At 45.0% G+C, this 17,465-nt stretch overlaps 1 protein-coding gene across 3 annotated transcripts; it reads left to right on the plus strand.

Moving 5' to 3' along the window:
• Positions 1-6,498: 6,498 nt before the first annotated feature.
• PHB1 (prohibitin 1) lies at positions 6,499-17,232 on the plus strand. 3 transcript variants are annotated; one of them, XM_053568138.1, is made up of 7 exons: positions 6,499-6,587; positions 7,797-7,911; positions 9,907-10,068; positions 12,562-12,704; positions 12,881-12,997; positions 15,564-15,659; positions 16,865-17,232. In XM_053568138.1, exons 2-7 carry the CDS (start codon positions 7,824-7,826, stop codon positions 17,075-17,077), a joined length of 819 nt encoding a protein of 272 aa, XP_053424113.1. In that variant the 5' UTR covers positions 6,499-6,587; positions 7,797-7,823; the 3' UTR covers positions 17,078-17,232. The 3 variants fall into 3 exon arrangements, with proteins under 3 accessions (XP_053424113.1, XP_053424114.1, XP_053424115.1); XM_053568139.1 differs by having other exon boundaries at positions 6,555-6,666; XM_053568140.1 differs by having other exon boundaries at positions 6,572-6,675.
• The last annotated feature ends 233 nt before the right edge of the window (positions 17,233-17,465 follow it).

Below are 17,465 nucleotides of genomic sequence, written 5' to 3' on the forward strand. Positions count from 1 at the left end.
GATAAAGAAAATCGCGGTATATATGCAAAATGGAATACTATTCATCCATTAAAATAATAAAATCCTGGGGCACCTGTAGCTCAGTGGTTAGGGCGCTGGCCACATGCTCCAGGACTGGCGGGTCCGAACCCAGCCCAGGCCTGCCAAACAACAATGGCAACTACAACAAAAAAGTAGCTGGGCATTGTGGCAGGTGCCTGTAGTCTCAGCTGCTTGGGAGGTTGAGGGAAGAGAATCGCTTGAGTCCAAGAGTTTGAAGTTGCTGTGAGCTACGACTCCATAGCACTCTACTGAGGTGACAAAGTGAGACTCTGTCTCAATTTAAAAAAAAAAATGAAATCCTGTCATTTGCAGCAACATGAGTGAAACTGGAGGTCATTATGTTAAGTGAAATAAGCCTGGCAAAGATGAGTGTCACATGATCTTATTCATATGTGGAGCTAGGAGAGTTGGCATCATGGGGATAGAGAGTACAGTGATAGGTACCAGAGGGGAGAGAAGAGAAGCTGTTAATGGGTGCGAGACATACAGTTAGAAAGAAGGAATACGTGTTAGTGTTTGATAGCATAGTATGCTGACTGTGGTTAACAATTTAGTGTATATTTATTTCAAAACAGCTACAAAAGATTTGAAATATTCTCTACACACAAAAAACTATTAAATGTGTGAGGTAATGGATAACCTAAATATTCTGATTTGATCATTATACATTGTATACATGTATCAAAATAGGACATGTGCCCATAAATATGTATCAATGAAAAGGTTAATTTTTTTTTTTTAAGTTTAAGAATCATTGTGGCAGGGTGGGTCTGCCTGAACTCTTTTTTTTTTTTTAAAGGCCAAGTGTCACTCTTTCATCCTTGATAGAGTGCAGTGGCATTATCATAGCTCATTGCAACCTGCAACTCCTGGGTTCAAGCAATCCTCCTGCCTCGGCCTCCCAGGTAATTGGGACTATAGCACCTGCCTAGCTAATTTTTCTGTTTTATAGAGACGGGGTCTCACTCTTGTTCAGGATGGTCTTGAACTCCTGAGCTTAAGCAATCCTCCTACCTCAGCCTCCCAGAGTGCTAGGATTACAGGTGAGTCACTGCACTCAGCCATGAAGTTTTGTAGTTAAAGCATAAGATTTTCACAATTTTTTTCCCTTGGATAGTTTGTTTTCCCCACAGAGGAAATAACCATTCTCCTGCTTTAAAACTTTCAGGGACTTCTCATCGAATTAATCCCATTGATTAAAATAAAATAAATTAATCCTATTTGTTAAAATAAAACTTCAGCAAAGCCTACGTCTGGTGCTTGTTTATGTCACCATTATACTCTTGTGTGACTCTCTCATTCTCTTACATGCTTTGGCCATATTCATTCTTATTTGGTTCCTTCAGGGGATCAAGCTCTGACCTGCCTTAATTCTTGGCACTAAGGGAAAATGGCTGTGCGGCAGCGCCCTGGTGACATTACACATCTCCACACCGTCCACATAGGCAAGACCAGAAAGAACCTAGGTTGAATATAAGTCTTGGCGGGACACTTTGTGATCATCCTGGAACACAAAGAAGTCTGCAAGAAGCTGCTACAAGGCTATTTCTCACTCACTGCCCTATCTACCAGGAAAGTTGTCACAAGACAATTTCTCACAGCCTTCTGGTTCTGATGGAGGTATAAAGCTCTCTCTCACTTCCCCTAAGAACACAGCTGCAAACTAGACTGAAGCTCAGCTGTAGCATGGAATTGGCTCCTCTGCAACAGAATGTCCTATTATCTGTGCTGAAGTCATCTGACCCCTTTTGCTTCAGTGTCACCCTGCACCAGGGCCACTAGGAGCTGGTACCTTTAGCTACTATTTTTCCTTTCAGCACCAGTGTCAGTAATAAACTGAATCGACAAAGTGCTCTGTCTCTTTACCAGCCAGATCTGTCAGTCTTGCTTTGCCTTGTGTTAGACATGCACATGCTTTTCTCTTGAATGCCCTTATCCCATCCCATCCAACCTCACCCTTTCCATATCTGGCTTCTTTAGATCTTGCCTTAAATGTCATCTCCTTGCAGAAACCTTCCTGGACCAGCCTACCCAACAGACCCTTGAAGCAGACACTGTTGTTCTCAGCTCCAACATCCATTCACCCTTCCTTCCATCCTTCTTCCTTGCTAACAAGAACCCCCATTTTGATTTGTTTGGATATTAGATCATGTGGTTTAGAAGTCAGGCCCCTCCTCAGTCCTATAGGTTGCCTCTTGATATATTGAGTTCCAACATGGCAATGAGTTTCCTTTGCCAGTGACTACTCTAGAAATAGGCACGTTTTACAATTCTGCCTAGTAACACATGAGGGGGTGCCTAGTAGGTCCTTCAGAAAACTTGACCTCATTCTTCTAAATGTACCCCCAAATGGGTCCTGCCTTCTGGCCTTTGGTTATTGTTGTACGAGAACATTAAGCTTGCACCTTCTGCAGCCATCTTGTGACCTTGAAGGGACAAGTATGAGGATAAAAGTAAACACTTGAAGATGGTAGAGCTGAAAGACAAAAATAACCTACATCATTAATGAGCTTGGTGAGCCACAGAATTAGCCTACCCTGGAATTGCCCTACCCTGGGATTTCTTATTCTATACAATATACTTCTTCTTGTTTAAACCAGCTGGGTTCACTTTTCTGGTACTCATTGCCAAAATCATCCATGCTGATTCACACATCATCCTATCATTTCCTTATTTTATTCATGAAACTAGTCAAATTTTCATATATAGCCAGATATGGTGGCACATGCCTGTGGTCCCAGCTACTTGGAAGGCTGAGGCAGGAGGATCATTTGGGTCCAAGAGTTTGAGGTTGCAACCTTTCATTGAGGAACTTCAACTGTTAGCATCTGTAGATTTTTTCCCCTTCAATTGTTTGTTTTCTCCACAGAGGAAATAACCATTCTCCTGTTTTAAAACTTTCAGAGACTTCCCATCAAACTTAAAACAAAACAAAACTTTCAGCAAAGCCTACATCTGGTGCTTGCTTTCATTGGGGAACTCCCATCATTAGCATCCATAGATTTTATGATGCTATGATGACGCCATTGCACTGTAGCCCAGGTGAGAGAATGAGACTTTATCTCAAAAATAAATTCTTTTTCTTTTCTTTTTCTTTCTTTCTTTTTTTTTTTTTTCGAGACAGAGTCTCACTTTGCTGCCCTCATTAGAGTGCCATGGCTCCATAGCTCACAGCAATCTCAATCTCTTGGACTCAACTGATTCTCTTGCCTCAGCCTCCCAAGTAGCTGGGACTACAGGCACTCATCACAATGCCCAGCTATTTTTAGAGATGGGGTCTCGCCCTGCTCGGGCTGGTCTTGAACCTGTGAGCTCAGACAATCCACCCACCTCAGCCTCCCAGAGTGCTAGCTGTTGATTCTTCATATAATTTGGGTTTTTGTGTACTTGCTTTTTGTCTGTATATTACCCTCCCTCACATGATATAAATTCTGTAATGAAAGACAGGGTCCTTTTCTATTTTCTTCATCATTATATCCCCAAAAATCTAGCATGATGGTTAGAACATTACAGATATGTGTGTTAAATGAATGGAGTAAAAGAAATGTTCTTCTTTAATTGTTTGCTTTAATTACCACTCCTCCCATGTTGGCATTGAGCTAGGGAGTAGAATCAACCTTTGTTAAGATACTACTTAAAGACCACACCTTCCATCTGGGCACCCATAACACAGGGGTTATGGTGCCAGCCACATACACCAAGGCTGGCAGGTTTGAACCCAGCCTGGGCCAGCTAAACAACAATGACAACTACAACAAAAAATAGCTGGGTGTTGTGGTGGGTGCCTGTAGTCCCAGCTACTTGGGAGGCTGAGGCAAGAGAATCACTTAAGCCCAAGAATTTGAGGTTGCTGTGAGCTGGGCCATCATAGCACTCTACCGAGGGCAACATAATAAAACCCTGTCTCCAAAAAAAAAAAAGAACCACCCCTTCCCATGGCTTAGAAAAGCACAGATAACAGATCTATCTGCCATTTATCAGCTGTGTGACTATAAACAAGTTACTCAACTTCTCTGAATCTCTATTTCTTCATTTCTGAAATGGAAAAGGCTAAATCAGATTATGCATTTATGAAGCAATTGCTTCACAGTAGACATTCAAGACATATTTGTTTTTATCCCCGAGGGGAGAGGGCTGAAGGGGAACATGCTTCATGTATCAACAAACTGGACCCACTCCTAACGCTGAAGCACAAATGCTGCTCTGCCCCTTACCTTTGCCTCGTCACAGTGAAATTATTCCCAAATACCTTCTTCAGGTTTCTTACCTTTAATCTTCCCCATATCTTAATCTACAACTATCCAGGTCCACGTAAAGCCCAATATAACCTGAGCTTTTCCGTTACCTTTGCTTTCTAGGGAAGTGGAAAGAACACAGAGCTGAGACCTAAAAGACCCATCCTCTGACTAGGTACGTGACCCTGAGCAAGCCATTTAACCTCTGATCCTCAAATTCCTTAACTGTAAAATAGGGTTAATGGGTTGTAATGATGCTCCTGAAGGATTCTGTAGATACAGACTCAAAAATTATGAAACATTATACAAAAAAAGATGGTTTTAAAAATTTTTAGTATTCCCGACATCAAAATTGGATTAGAAGTAAATAATACTAAGGCTAATCTTGCAGAACTCTGGAGCACCATGTCCATATTTTCTGGTCATGGCCTGTCTAGCCAGTCACTTCAATACCCTTCATTACTGATTCATTCAACAAATACTTACTGAGTGTTTACTATGTGCTAAGAACTGCTGTGTATTTGTATGAGCTGAGAATAGAACACTGAAGATGTCAGGTTAAACTTCCAACTCTTATAGATGCTAGAGGTCAGGGGAAAAAGTTGTGATTGGTTAAGGCAAACATATACCACCTGAAGAGTGCTGCCGTGAAGATCTGTGGCAAGTGGGAACAAATAAGGGAGATGGAGAGGGGGGAAATGCAGGGGAAAGCTGAAAGAATCCAATCCTAGCAGAATCGAGAAATTGGCCTGGTTTCATTAAAATTAAGTGTCTGGGCTGGGTGCCAGCCACATACAACAGGGCTGGTGGGTTTGACCCTGGCCTGGGCCTTCAAAACAACAATGACAACTACAATAAAAAAATAGCCAGGTGTGTAGAGGGTGCCTTTAGTCCCTGCTACTGAGGAGGCTGAGGCAAGGGGATCAGTTAAGCCCAGGAGTTTTAGGTTGCTGTGAGCTATGACACTACCACACTCTACTGAGGGCAACAAAGTGAGACTCAGTCTCCAAAAAAAAATGGAAGTGCTTTATCTTGGACACTATATTGGGAGGGGGTACTTTAAAGTTCATTATTGGGGGCGGCGCCTGTGGCTCAGTCGGTAGGGCGCCGCCCCATATACCGAAGGTGACGGGTTCAAACCCGGCCCAGGCCAAACTGCAACCAAAAAATAGCCGGGCGTTGTGGCAGGCGCCTGTAGTCCCAGCTACTCTGGAGGCTGAGGCAAGAGAATCGCTTAAGCCCAGGAGTTAGAGCTGTGAGCTGTGTGAGGCCACGGCATTCTACCGAGGGCCATAAAGTGAGACTCTGTCTCTACAAAAAAATAAAAAATAAAATAAAGTTCATTATTGGGTCAATTGACAAAATTGGAATGCAGAGGATAGATTACGTTTACTCCAGTAAAAGGATATCCTTGTTATAAAATACATTCTCTGTCTCTTACATAAGGAAGGGGTAGGGGGCAAAGTGGAAGAGAGAGGAAGGGGAGGGAGGAGGAGAGGGAAGAAACAAATGTTAAAGCAAATAGAACAAATTGTTAACAATAGGTTAATTTGTGTGAAGGATATACTTGTGTTCTTTGCAGTATTCTTGCAACTTTTCCAAATAAACCATTTTTTAGAAATCGTGTCCAAGGAACCTGGACTCTAAGTAAAGCCCTTTACTCACTCAGTGCCTGACCCTGAATAAATCCCTTCCTCTCTCTTGGCCTCAGTATTGTAGCATGAATGGTTTCTAAGGTTCTTTCTGGCTTTGGTAATCAATGTCTCAAGACTGAGGAGCTTTCCAAAAAGAACCTTGGAAAGATGGCCCTTCGCTTCCCTCAAGGATTCTCAGTCTATCAGCTATTTCACCACAACTTTCTCTGAAGTGCCCACCTATACTCCTCCATCACTCACAAACTTTCCCCTGCTCATTTTTGCACTAGCTGGACGCCTAGCCCCTCTGTCCCACATCTCTAACGCTGATCTTCCAAGTTCTGGCATCAGTACCGGATAGGCACGTGCATTTATTCCCAAGGAACTACAGCCCTCAAAAGGCTTTGCGGCAACATCTCCGCGATTACCACCAAAGAGAAAAGGCTTTCCTGGGCCGGTTAGCTGCTGCACGGCCTTTCGGGAATTGTAGTACATCTGCTGAAAGCTACGGAGTCAGAGGAAAGGCTGCGAGCCACCCTTCCCAGAATTCACAGCGCTGCTTCCCGCCAATCGCAGGCGTAGATCTTGAAAGCTGGGCGGGGAGGTGGAGGAGCTGCGCGGCGCACGCGCACTATGTGAGGCTGGGGAATTCATGTGGAGGTCAGAGTGGAAGCAGGTGAGAATGGTGGGAGGTAGCTGAGGCCTGTGTCTGAGCGTCTCTGCAGACCTCTTCCGTCCTTCCGTGTGCACTCTGGGTTAGTAGGGTGCGTGCATGAGCCTGTCTTGTAGGGGAGGGAGAAGGGGCCGAGCCCGGGACGAGTCAAGAGTTACGCAGAATAAGGGAGGCATGTATGGGGGCAGGGTGAGGAATAATCCAGAAGCTGTTAGAAATGGAAAGGGCTGAGTCCCCTGGCCTCAGAGAAGGGAGTTTTAAATGCACGGAGAGGGATCAAGGGAATTCTAGGAGTTGAGATCTGGAAAGGAGGAAGGGAGAATCTGAGTCTATAGCAAACAACTACATTGGGGTGGGATACTAAAAAGTTACCTTCTGGGGTGTTTTATTGTTGGGTTAGCTGTGTTCCCGCCCACTCCACCTCAGCCCCACCCTCTCACTTCTTCCAGAGCTCTCCCTCACTTGTAGCTATTTAGAGCCTTTGCCAAATTTGATTCCTCAGTTATCTTGATCCCAGAACGTCATCCAGCTCCTGCTTTCATGATAACAAGTCATTCTTAATACATGATGTTGAGACCAGAATGGCGAGGATTAAGCTGTGCCTCCTAGAATTAGATCTCTGGATTCTGCTTATGGTTCTGTCGCTTAATAACTGATTATAGCTTCTCATGTAACCTCTCTGTGTGCCTCAGTGTCCTCATCTGTAGTGATCTACTTCATAGGGCAATTTTAAGGAGTAAATAAATCGCTATTGGAAGACTGCCTGATATAAATGTTAGCTGATCCTGTTATTTTTGTTGTTGGCATCACCATGTAGCATGTTCTTCGCATTATTTTTCAAAACCAAAATTACACGGGACCAACCACACAGCCTCTTTCTTAGGGCCTGCTTGTCTAGAAAATAAGAGGTGGGTTAGTATGGTGCTAAGTGATCTCTGGATGTCAAGCCCATGTCTTGTTTGCCTTACTGAACAAGTGTCCCAGGCCCCTTTCTTTAAGTGGTTAAGAAAGAAAAAGTGAAAAAGAAAAAAGCTGAGGAATTGATACATTTTCCAGTGAAGTGGAGTGTTATTTATAGGTATCTTTCAGTGGATGGTTTTAGAGCTTTCAGGAGTAGGGAAATAAATAATGAGTTTGATAAGTGAATGTTGTGCCTTAGGGCTTTCTCTGAGGATTTGCGGTCTAATTGTTTTATTTTTTTGTTTTGTTTAGGTGTGAGTGGGTCCAACAGAAGGAAACATGGCTGCCAAAGTGTTTGAGTCCATCGGCAAGTTCGGCCTGGCCTTAGCTGTTGCAGGAGGCGTAGTGAACTCTGCTTTGTATAATGGTGAGGAACTAGGGGAGGGGGTGTCAATGCCCTTTGCAGCAAGATTTCCCTTGTTCTGCAAAGCCCATGCAAGGCTTCCGATAGTAGCTGCTGTCTGTGAATGTGTGTGTGGCCTGCTGCTGTCCTACACTGTATAATTGGATTATCAGGGCCCCCATCCTTTTAGCCATAGATTCTCTCAGAGCTTTTACTCAGAAAGAGCCTCCCAGCCCAGTTCCTAGTTCAGTGTTTCCAGCTGCTCTGGTCAGGTAAAGCAATTCTGCACCGCTGCATGCGGCAGAGTGTCAGGATTTCATCGGCTAGCCGAGATGGACACCTCATTTGTTCTCTTCTGCTTGTGTGTGGAGTAACTCAGCAAAGACTTTAGACCTGTTGGAGTGATCTTGTTTCTGAGCAGGAGCTTTTGCTATGCCAAAATTGGGTGGTTTTAGAGAAGATACCTTTGAGATGCATTGCTCAGCTTTTAACAATGTATCAGGGGGTTAAGCTGGCTTTTCTTCCACTTTACTGTATGGTCTTAGGCAAGCTGCTTCCCCCTCTTTAGGCCTCAGCTGCTTTGTTGGTCAAGCAATGAGATAGAGCCAGTTTTTTTTTTTTTTTTTTTTAATTATATATATATGTGTATATATATGTACGTAGTTTTGTTGTTTGGGGGTTTTGTTGTTGTTTTTTTTTTGAGACAGAGTCTCATTTTGTCGCCCTTGGTAGAGCGCCGTGGCATCATAGCTCACGGCAACCTCAAACTCTTGGGCTCAAGCAATTCTCTTATCTCAGCTTCCCAAGTAGCTGGAATTACAGGTGGCCGCCACAATGCCCGGCTTTTTTTTTTGTTGTTACACTTGTCATTATTGTTTTTAGCAGGCCCGGGCCAGGTTTGAACCCGCCAGCCCTGATGTATATGGCCAGCACCCCAACCACTAAGCTACAGGTGCCTAGTTTATTTCTTAAGACACCCTCCAACTCTAATAGTCTATAACTTTCACTGCCACAGAGCAGCAACAGATAGACCTAGCTAGTGTGTGACTGTCTGACGGGAGGAGGATTGTTTTCAGAGTGAAGATGTTTGGACTAACTGCAAAGCCCAGAGAGGCAGCTGATTAGAGAAGCCTGCTTGACTTTCATGATCACTTTGTGATCCTTTTGGCCACACCTGCAGAACTCGACAATAGTTGCCATCACTAAATTTCTCTCTGAATCAACAAGATAGCTCTGCAACCCATGAAAATTTTAGAGTAACCAAGCTCTTAGGAAGAAAGTGGGAACTTCTAAATATTAGGATTCCCATAGTGAGGGTACTGCTTCTTGCACCACTGGATTAAATTGGAGCCAGGATGGACCTGTGGTAACAGTGAAGACGTTGATGAGTTTTAAAAGCTTTGGTAAGGTGATGGTTGGAAATGCATCGATGGGAATTTGGAGATGGGGTGGTTGGTCAGAAGATTAACAGCAGTTCTTTCAAGGAGAAAAGACACTAAGGAACAGATACTATTACTGACATCCTTGGGGGGACAAATGAGATAGAAAGTGATTGCTTAGTTTTTTCTCTATTTAGAAGTTTCTTGGCTGGGCAGGGTGGCTCACGCTTATAATCCCTAGCACTCTAGGAGGTCAAGGCAGGTGGATTGCTTGAGTTCAGGAGTTGTAGACCAGCCTGAGAAAGAGTGAGACCCCTGTCTTTGCTAGAAATAGTAAAGTGAGACCCCTGTCTTTGCTAGGCGTTGTAGTGGCCACCTGCAGTCCCAGCTACTCGGGAGGTTGAGGCAAGAAGATTGCTGAAGCCCTAGAGTTTGAAGTTGCTATGAGCTACAATGACACCATGGCAGTCTACACAGGGCAACAGAGTGAGACTGTCTTAATAATAAAAAAAAGTTTGGGAACACAGAGCAGGAAAGGGGAGACTTAAGTGAACAGAAAGCACCAGGGCTCTTTCAAAGACATAATCGTTTTGGATAAAGGATGAAGGGAGTTTTCTGACCTGTCATCTTTCCTTCTTAGTGGATGCTGGACACAGAGCTGTCATCTTTGACCGATTCCGTGGAGTGCAGGATATTGTGGTAGGGGAAGGGACTCACTTTCTCATCCCATGGGTACAGAAACCAATTATCTTTGACTGCCGCTCTCGACCACGTAACGTGCCAGTCATCACTGGTAGCAAAGGTGAGTCTTGCCTGTGGGTCAGGTGAAGTAGACAGTATGGAAGGGGTCTCTGCTCTTTTATCAGGTCCAGAAGTGGCTGTGGGACACCAGAATCCAGAAGAGATTGGATTGCACATCTATAAGAATTGCTAGCAGGCTGGGGCAGCCTGGAGAGCTTTATACGGATTCTTAGAAAGAAATACCTACTTGATGTACACACACACACAGCAGTACAAATTTAGAGAAATATGCCTCTTAAGGATGTCTTAAGAGTTACATAATCTTATTTTTAAAAATCTAAATGTGCCTTTTGCTCCCTCAGTTAACCCTTCCCATTAGCTGTTGTTCCCCAGCGTGACTATATAAACCAGTCTCTGTCTGCCTTCGTAACTGACTTAACCTTTGCCTTGCTTTCTACAGCCTGTGACTGAGCAGTGTGAACCTCACATTGTCATCTCACAGGGTGAGGCTCACAGCCCTGAGAGCAGCCCCTGGTGTCTGTGATGCCCCGCCGGATTGCCAGTCAGAGGCAGAAATGATTGGCCATCACCGTATCCCCCATCTAGACAGTAAACAGAATAGCAGGTGTGGTCCAGGAGTGACATTTCTACACACATAGAGAAGAGGGCCATGGATATTGGTTTATTATCTTGATAGCACTTGATGCCTTCAGGGCTGTTCCTCAGCAACTATTTCCTCTTCATGATTGTGCTAAGCCTTGTGCTGGGTTGGAGGGTGAGGGTAGTTCAAAGGTGACTAAAATAGGAGTCTTTAAGGAGCTCTGTCTAGCTAGGAAAATAGAGGCATGAATAAGCAATTTTAGTAAAATGTGGGGGGTACCAGAGCCAAGGTCATATGGAATGCTGGGGGATCACAGAGCAGCTAACTCCATGGGTGCTAGAAAGGCTTCCGTGAGAAGACGTTTGAGCCGAGACCTGCAGAGTGAGAGTGTGACTGTTGGGCAGGAAGAGAGGGAAGAATGAAATTGGTAAATCTGTTCTGTGCCTCCTGGTCAGGGAGAAACAGCAGCCTCCTGTAAATGATCTAGCTTGCCTACTTCAAGGAAATAGAATAATGAAGAAACGTAAATTTAACTTAAAAACCTACTTCTGAAAATTTACCACCTTTTTTTGTTCTTTTTCTGTGATATTTTGTAATTGTTCTGAGAATACATTGTGTACCTATTTCTAAAAAACTATTGATAGGACCTTCCAAAGATCAGGGACTCGTATGTATGAATACATTTCCCACCCCTCTTGGTGCCTGGTTTAGGACACTGTCTCATGGGCAGTTGGTTCATCTTGTTGATGACTGTAAGCAAGCTGTGACAGTGCTTTAGCTCTGAGTAGGCCTGAAGTGTTCAGGGGAATATAGCTATGAGGTAAGGACTCCTTGAGTCCTTTCACTGGGCTGAGTAATGAGAAGCAGACCGTGGATGAGTCTGTTCACCTCTTAAGTCTGTTACACATCTAACAGTGCTTTCCTGTCTCTTTTCTGCTTCACTTCCCCTGAATATTCCTGCAAGGCAGATGAAGTCATCCTCATTCTCAGACAAAATAAGCTTGGGTTGGTAAAGGCTTAGTGAGGCCATGTTAATAAACAGCAGGGTGGGATTACAGCCCAGGTAGGACTACTAGTCTAGCACTATTGCCAGCAGACCCAGAACCTCTCCAAGGCTGACTCTTGACATGGGCCAGATTCACCAGGCCTTAGAAAGGCCTCACTCTAGAATTTTTGGCATTGACCCATCTGTGACCTTAAAATGTTCAGAAATTCCTGGCTAGACATAGTGGCTCATGCCTGTAATCCTAGCACTTTGGAAGGTCAAGGTGGGAGGATTGCTTGAGACCAGGAATTCAAGACCAACTAAGTAATATCTTGTCTCTACAAACACCCCCCCCACACACACAAAAAAAAATTAGCCAGGTGCAATGGCATACACCTGTGGTCCCAGTTACTGGGGTGCCTGAGGCAGGATTGCTTGAGCCCAGGAATTTGAGGTTGCAGTGAACTTTGATCAAGTCATATTCTAGCTCAGGCAACAGAGGGATACCCTGTCTTAGAAAAATGAAAAAAGGGCCAACCACAGTGGCTCATGTCTGTAATCCCAGCACTCTGGGAGGCCAAGGCCGGTAGATTGCCTCAGCTCAGGAGTTCGAGACCAGCCTGAGCAGGAGTGAGACCTCACCTCTAAAAACTAGCCAGATGTTGTGGATACCTGTAGTCCCAGCTACTTGGGAGGCTGAGGCAAGAGGATCGTTTGAGCCCAAGTGTTTGAAGTTGCTCTGAGCTATGACATCATGGCACTCTACCCCAGGGTGGGGGCTGGGGGACAAAGTGAGACTGTGTCTCAAAAAAATAAAAATAAGAAAAAGAAAAAGCGAACTTACTACCTCTGTGTGCTGTTCTGCTAGGTTCTTTGTTAAGAAGTCTAGGCATACCTTCTCCTTGCTCTCTAGGCTCTTATAATCAGCAAATTTGCTTTTAACTCCCATATTTCTACATTACCCAAAGATTTACAGAATGTCAACATCACGTTGCGCATCCTCTTCCGGCCTGTGGCGAGCCAGCTTCCTCGAATCTTCACCAGCATTGGAGAGGACTATGATGAGCGTGTGCTGCCATCTATTACTACAGAGATCCTCAAGTCGGTGGTGGTGAGTGAATGGGGTCCTTGGCCTTGAGCACAGAGCGCACATGGCCCCAATGCGGTTGCTAGATGGCAGGAAGAGCTTGGCTGTGGGTTGGTTGGAATGTGGCTATTAGTTTCCTGGTTCCTTTTCTGTGTCCTCATTAACCTGACCTACTCTTCCACCCTACCCTTTGAAACCAGGCTCGCTTTGATGCTGGAGAGCTAATCACCCAGAGAGAGCTCGTTTCCAGGCAGGTGAGCGATGATCTTACAGAGCGAGCAGCAACCTTTGGGCTCATCCTGGATGATGTTTCCTTGGTAAGATCCTTTGAGAACCTGAGGGGAAGAGGTACAGTTCTCATGTAGGTGTCTGGCTTCATTTCTGGGTAGACACTATTAGAATCTGCTTCCACTTGCTTAATGTGAGACTTGAAAACATAAAACTTTTTGACAGTACAGGGCAGTTTCCTTGGGTTGGTTTTTGTTGTGGGTTCTTTTACCTGCCCTCTGCCACACACATTTTTCTTATGACTTCTGGTCATACCCAGATGCTCCCTAACAATTAAAGGGTTTTTTGGTTTTTTACCTTCTCTAAATTGTGAATGTTCCCCAAAGTTCCCCAGAAAGTGATAATGTTGTTAACCCTATTTCACACAGGGAAAAACTGCCTGTGAAGGCCTGGAGAATAGCTCGGGTAGTCTTTCTCCCAACACAGACCTCCCAGCCTGACACCTGGGAGTTTCTTAACACTTGAGGTCTGAAGTTCAGTGAAGTGAGTTCTGGGAACCCCCAATGAAAGGTGATAGAGTGTAAATGAATGGTTCTATTCCCTGAGGCCTGCTAGAGGGGGCAAGGGACATCTCTGAGGCGTAAGCTGTCCCCTTGAGACCTTGTAGTTTGTGTGTTTATATGACATTGAATGTCATAACTCAGACGGAAAGCAATACAGGCAGGGTAGCATTTCAGGTTGAGGAGGGTGAGGGGAAGGGGTCGTGTTTCTAGATTCTCTGGGAAAAATCGTTGGGAGTGATTCGTTCGGGTGGTGAGGTAAAGTGTTTCCTGTTCAGCTCTCCTGTGCATCACTAGGGAGAGGTCCCGCTTCCCCCTCAGCATCTGTGCAGCTGTTTAAACAGTCATACTCTGTGACACCCAGTGCTAACCCGCAGGGCACTGCTCCGGTACCCTAGTTGCTTAAGTCCAAGGGACTCTGGGCTCCCTCTGCTGGCCAGATGCCAAGCTGCAGCCTTTTGGCTCCTCTGGCAGGCACCTCTCCTCGGGCTCTCCCTACTCCCTGCTAACCTGAGCACCTTGGCTGTAAGAAAACACTAAGTAAACACCCGAGGAAAAACCTGGCATTTTACTAGACTTTAACCACATACGCCATTCTGGGGCAATGTGGGCTGACCACAAGAAACCGTATCTAAGAGGTGTGCTGAGAAAATTAGATTTCATGGGGAATTTGCTGCCCTCGGCTGGCCCTTTTAGAAAGAAATTTTATTCCTTAATTATACATTTCATTTTTCATTTCTCAGGATCATATTTTCTTACCCGCAATTTGAACAAGAGTCCAGAAATGGATCAGGCAAAGTAAAATACCTGCAGTTTAAGAGTTAGGCGTGTTAAAAATTCTGGAAGATAGTGGGACCAGGATTTTACTCATCAGGAGAAGTTTGAGACTGCTTATATATTTGAAAAAGCAGATATTGGAAGGGTAGAGGAAGAAGTAGAACAAATAGAATTTGATGTCAAAACCAATGTTCTTCTTTATTTCTTCTTTAATAAAAAGTTAAGTGGCAGGGCACAGTGACTCACACCTATAATCCTAGCACTCTGGGAAGCCGAGGTGGGTGGATTGCTTGAGCTCAGGAGTTTGAGATCAGCCTGAGCAAGAGTAAGATCCTACTCTTGTCTCTACTAAAAAAAAAAAGAAAGAAAAAAGAAAAACTAGCTGGGTCTAGTGGCTCATGCCTATAGTCCCAGCTACTCGAGAGGATGAGGCAAGAGGATTGCTCAAGCCCAAGAGTTGGAGGTTGCTGTGAGCTACGATGCCATAGTACTCTACCCAGGGCTACAGAATGAGACTCTGTCTTTTAAAAAAATGTTGGATGAGTAAGTAAATTGCTCCAGGCTATGTGATAGGAGTTCTGAGATTTGTTCCCATTTTTTGCCCTATCTTTAGAGATAACTCTCAGCCAAGTCTCACTTACGTGATTAGGGAAGGTCTATGGATATTCAGACTTTTACACCCTCACCCTGACCAATGGCTTTACCTGCCTTCTCTTTTAAACCCTTTGCCAGACCACTCAACATCAGGAATACTATGATCTGCATTCTACCTTTTCTCATCCTCTTCCTGTTTAGTGGTGGAGCTGCTGGGGGAAGGAGCGGACTGGTTAATCCATAAGCAGAGAGAGTCAGGCTCTTGAATCCCTGGGAACCAGCTGCATTTCCCACTCTCAGGGGCTGTTTTCCATCTGGCCTCTCTTGGGCCTTTGAACAGGGCAGCAAAGGACCTTGGGAGAGCACTCGTCAGTGGTGGGGGCCCTGGAACCTACAGGCCTCCTCCTCTGGGCAGGTGGTCAATTGAATAGATTCTTCTGATGCCTATGGGCTCCATCAAAAGCCCTGAGTGCCATTTTCTACATGAGATCAGCACACTGAGGATGACAGAGTGACATGCAAGAGCAGTTTGGGCAGCCAAGGATTCTGAGGTGTAAACCCAGTTTGGACGAGGATATGGGGGTAGAAGGGTGTTGTGGCCTCACAGATGCGTCCAGCTGCTAGAGCCATTCCTGGCCTCTTCCTTCAGCGGCCGTGGAGGCCTCTCAGCAGTGCTGTCTAAGTAATCACTCTGCCTCATCTTGTGCTCACTCTCTCCCCTTAGACGCATCTGACCTTCGGGAAGGAGTTCACAGAAGCGGTGGAAGCCAAACAGGTGGCTCAGCAGGAAGCAGAGAGGGCCAGATTTGTGGTGGAAAAGGTGAGCGTTCAACCAGATGGTAGGAGCCTTTCTTTTTCCTTTCTCCTGTGCTCAGCTTCCCGTTTGCTGGGTGGCCTGGAAATTCATCATCTGTCATCTCTTCTTCCGAGATAATCAGAAAGGGATTGAAGGAACTGTACTCCTGCAATTGGTTCCAGAGTCTTAGGGGGGTAGTCAGGGATATGTGAAGCTATGTTCCTAAATCACTGAAGAGTAATTTTTCTTCTACTTCCCTAAGATCAAAAACAGTCTCCTACAAATAAAAATGTGTCTGCTGGAATATTTTCAGCCTCACCAAGAAGTCATTTTTAACCATAGTTCCATAGTGAAAGCTGACAGCAAAAAAAAAAAAGATCAAACATAGTGCCAGATGTGCTGTCGTCACTAGATTTTTTTTTGGTGTTAAATCCATCCAGATGTGTCAAAGAGTGTGATAGGACACAGTTTACTTGAGTAGCAGCCTAATCTTCCTTGTATTTGCAAAGATGTGTTTATTTCTTGCTCCCCACTGATGGTGAAGAGAAGGAGACAACAAGGAAAAGAGGGATAAATTTAATTTTGGAGAATATGAACTCTGTGTGGACTGGAACTTGTTTTGCTTTATACCTGCTGTATTTCCAGAGCTTATACATGCACCAAGTCTAGCACTGTGCCTGTTGATAAACTGGATAAACATTTTTTTGGTGAACAAAAAGAGCCTAGCAGTTTCAAAATTGCATGTTAATTTCAGACAGGCTTGATGCAGGACCCTCTTCTGAAAGTCACACATTGCAGAAAGATGTCATCCAACTGATATGGGCAGAACACACTTAGGAGATCTCACTCCAGGCGCCTGGGTCAGGAACCTTCCTAGTTCACAGGCAGCCTGAGGGAGAGTGACAAATGCATGCTGTTCTTGCTCTCCTGGCTTTGGTGAAAGTTGTTTTGACTTGAAACTGGAAGGAAAGATGAGGCTGAAGATTGAGTCCCCCTTTGGGACGCCTGGCTAGTTTTTTTGTTGTTGTTGTTGCCTGGCTAGTTTTTTAGAGACAGGGTCTCAATCTTGCTCAGGCTCGTCCCAAACTCCTGAGCTCAAACAATCCACCCACCTTGGCCTCTCAGAGTGCTAGGATTCCAAGGAAGATGTCTTTCTAATGAAGGTGTTACTGGCCTGTAGCCTGGCCCTGAGGTTTGATCTTAGTCTTTCTCCACCTCCACTTTTTCAGGCTGAGCAGCAGAAAAAGGCAGCCATCATCTCTGCCGAGGGCGACTCCAAGGCAGCAGAGCTGATTGCCAACTCATTGGCCACAGCGGGTGATGGCCTGATTGAGCTCCGCAAGCTGGAGGCTGCAGAGGACATTGCATTCCAGCTGTCGCGTTCTCGGAACATCACCTATCTGCCAGCGGGGCAGTCTGTGCTCCTCCAGCTGCCCCAGTGAGGGCCTGCCCTGCCTATACTCCTCAGGCCAACTGGGCCACAGCCCTGATGATGATTAATACCACCTCCCTTCTGCCCCCACCCAGAAATCACTGTGAAATCTCATGATTGGCTTAAAGTGAAGGAAATAAAAGTAAAATCACTTCAGATCTCTAATTATCAAATGAAGCTCTTTCATTCTTCTCACACCCATCTACTTTTTTAATCACCTCCCTACCAAAAATTGCCAAGTGCCTACACAGACTAGCCTTGGGTCCCAGTTCCAGGCCTGCGGGAGCTCCATTCTAGGCATTGGCAGGTAGCAGAACAGAGGCAGGGCAGGGCATGTGTGGACCAGGTGTCAGGGAGCACAGGTGTCAGCCTGGGCAGATGTGCGGTCTCTGTGCTAT

The sequence above is a fragment of the Nycticebus coucang genome, chromosome 18 (genome assembly GCF_027406575.1).
Source record: "Nycticebus coucang isolate mNycCou1 chromosome 18, mNycCou1.pri, whole genome shotgun sequence".
Lineage (NCBI taxonomy): Eukaryota > Metazoa > Chordata > Mammalia > Primates > Lorisidae > Nycticebus > Nycticebus coucang.

Coding starts and splice junctions, on each gene's coding strand:
- PHB1 (XM_053568138.1), top strand. CDS start 7,824: ATGGCTGCCAAAGTGTTTGAGTCCATCGGCAAGTTCGGCCTGGCCTTA. Junction 10,069..12,561: donor AGTCATCACTGGTAGCAAAG/GTGAGTCTTGCC, acceptor CATTACCCAAAG/ATTTACAGAATGTCAACATC. Junction 12,705..12,880: donor AGATCCTCAAGTCGGTGGTG/GTGAGTGAATGG, acceptor CTTTGAAACCAG/GCTCGCTTTGATGCTGGAGA.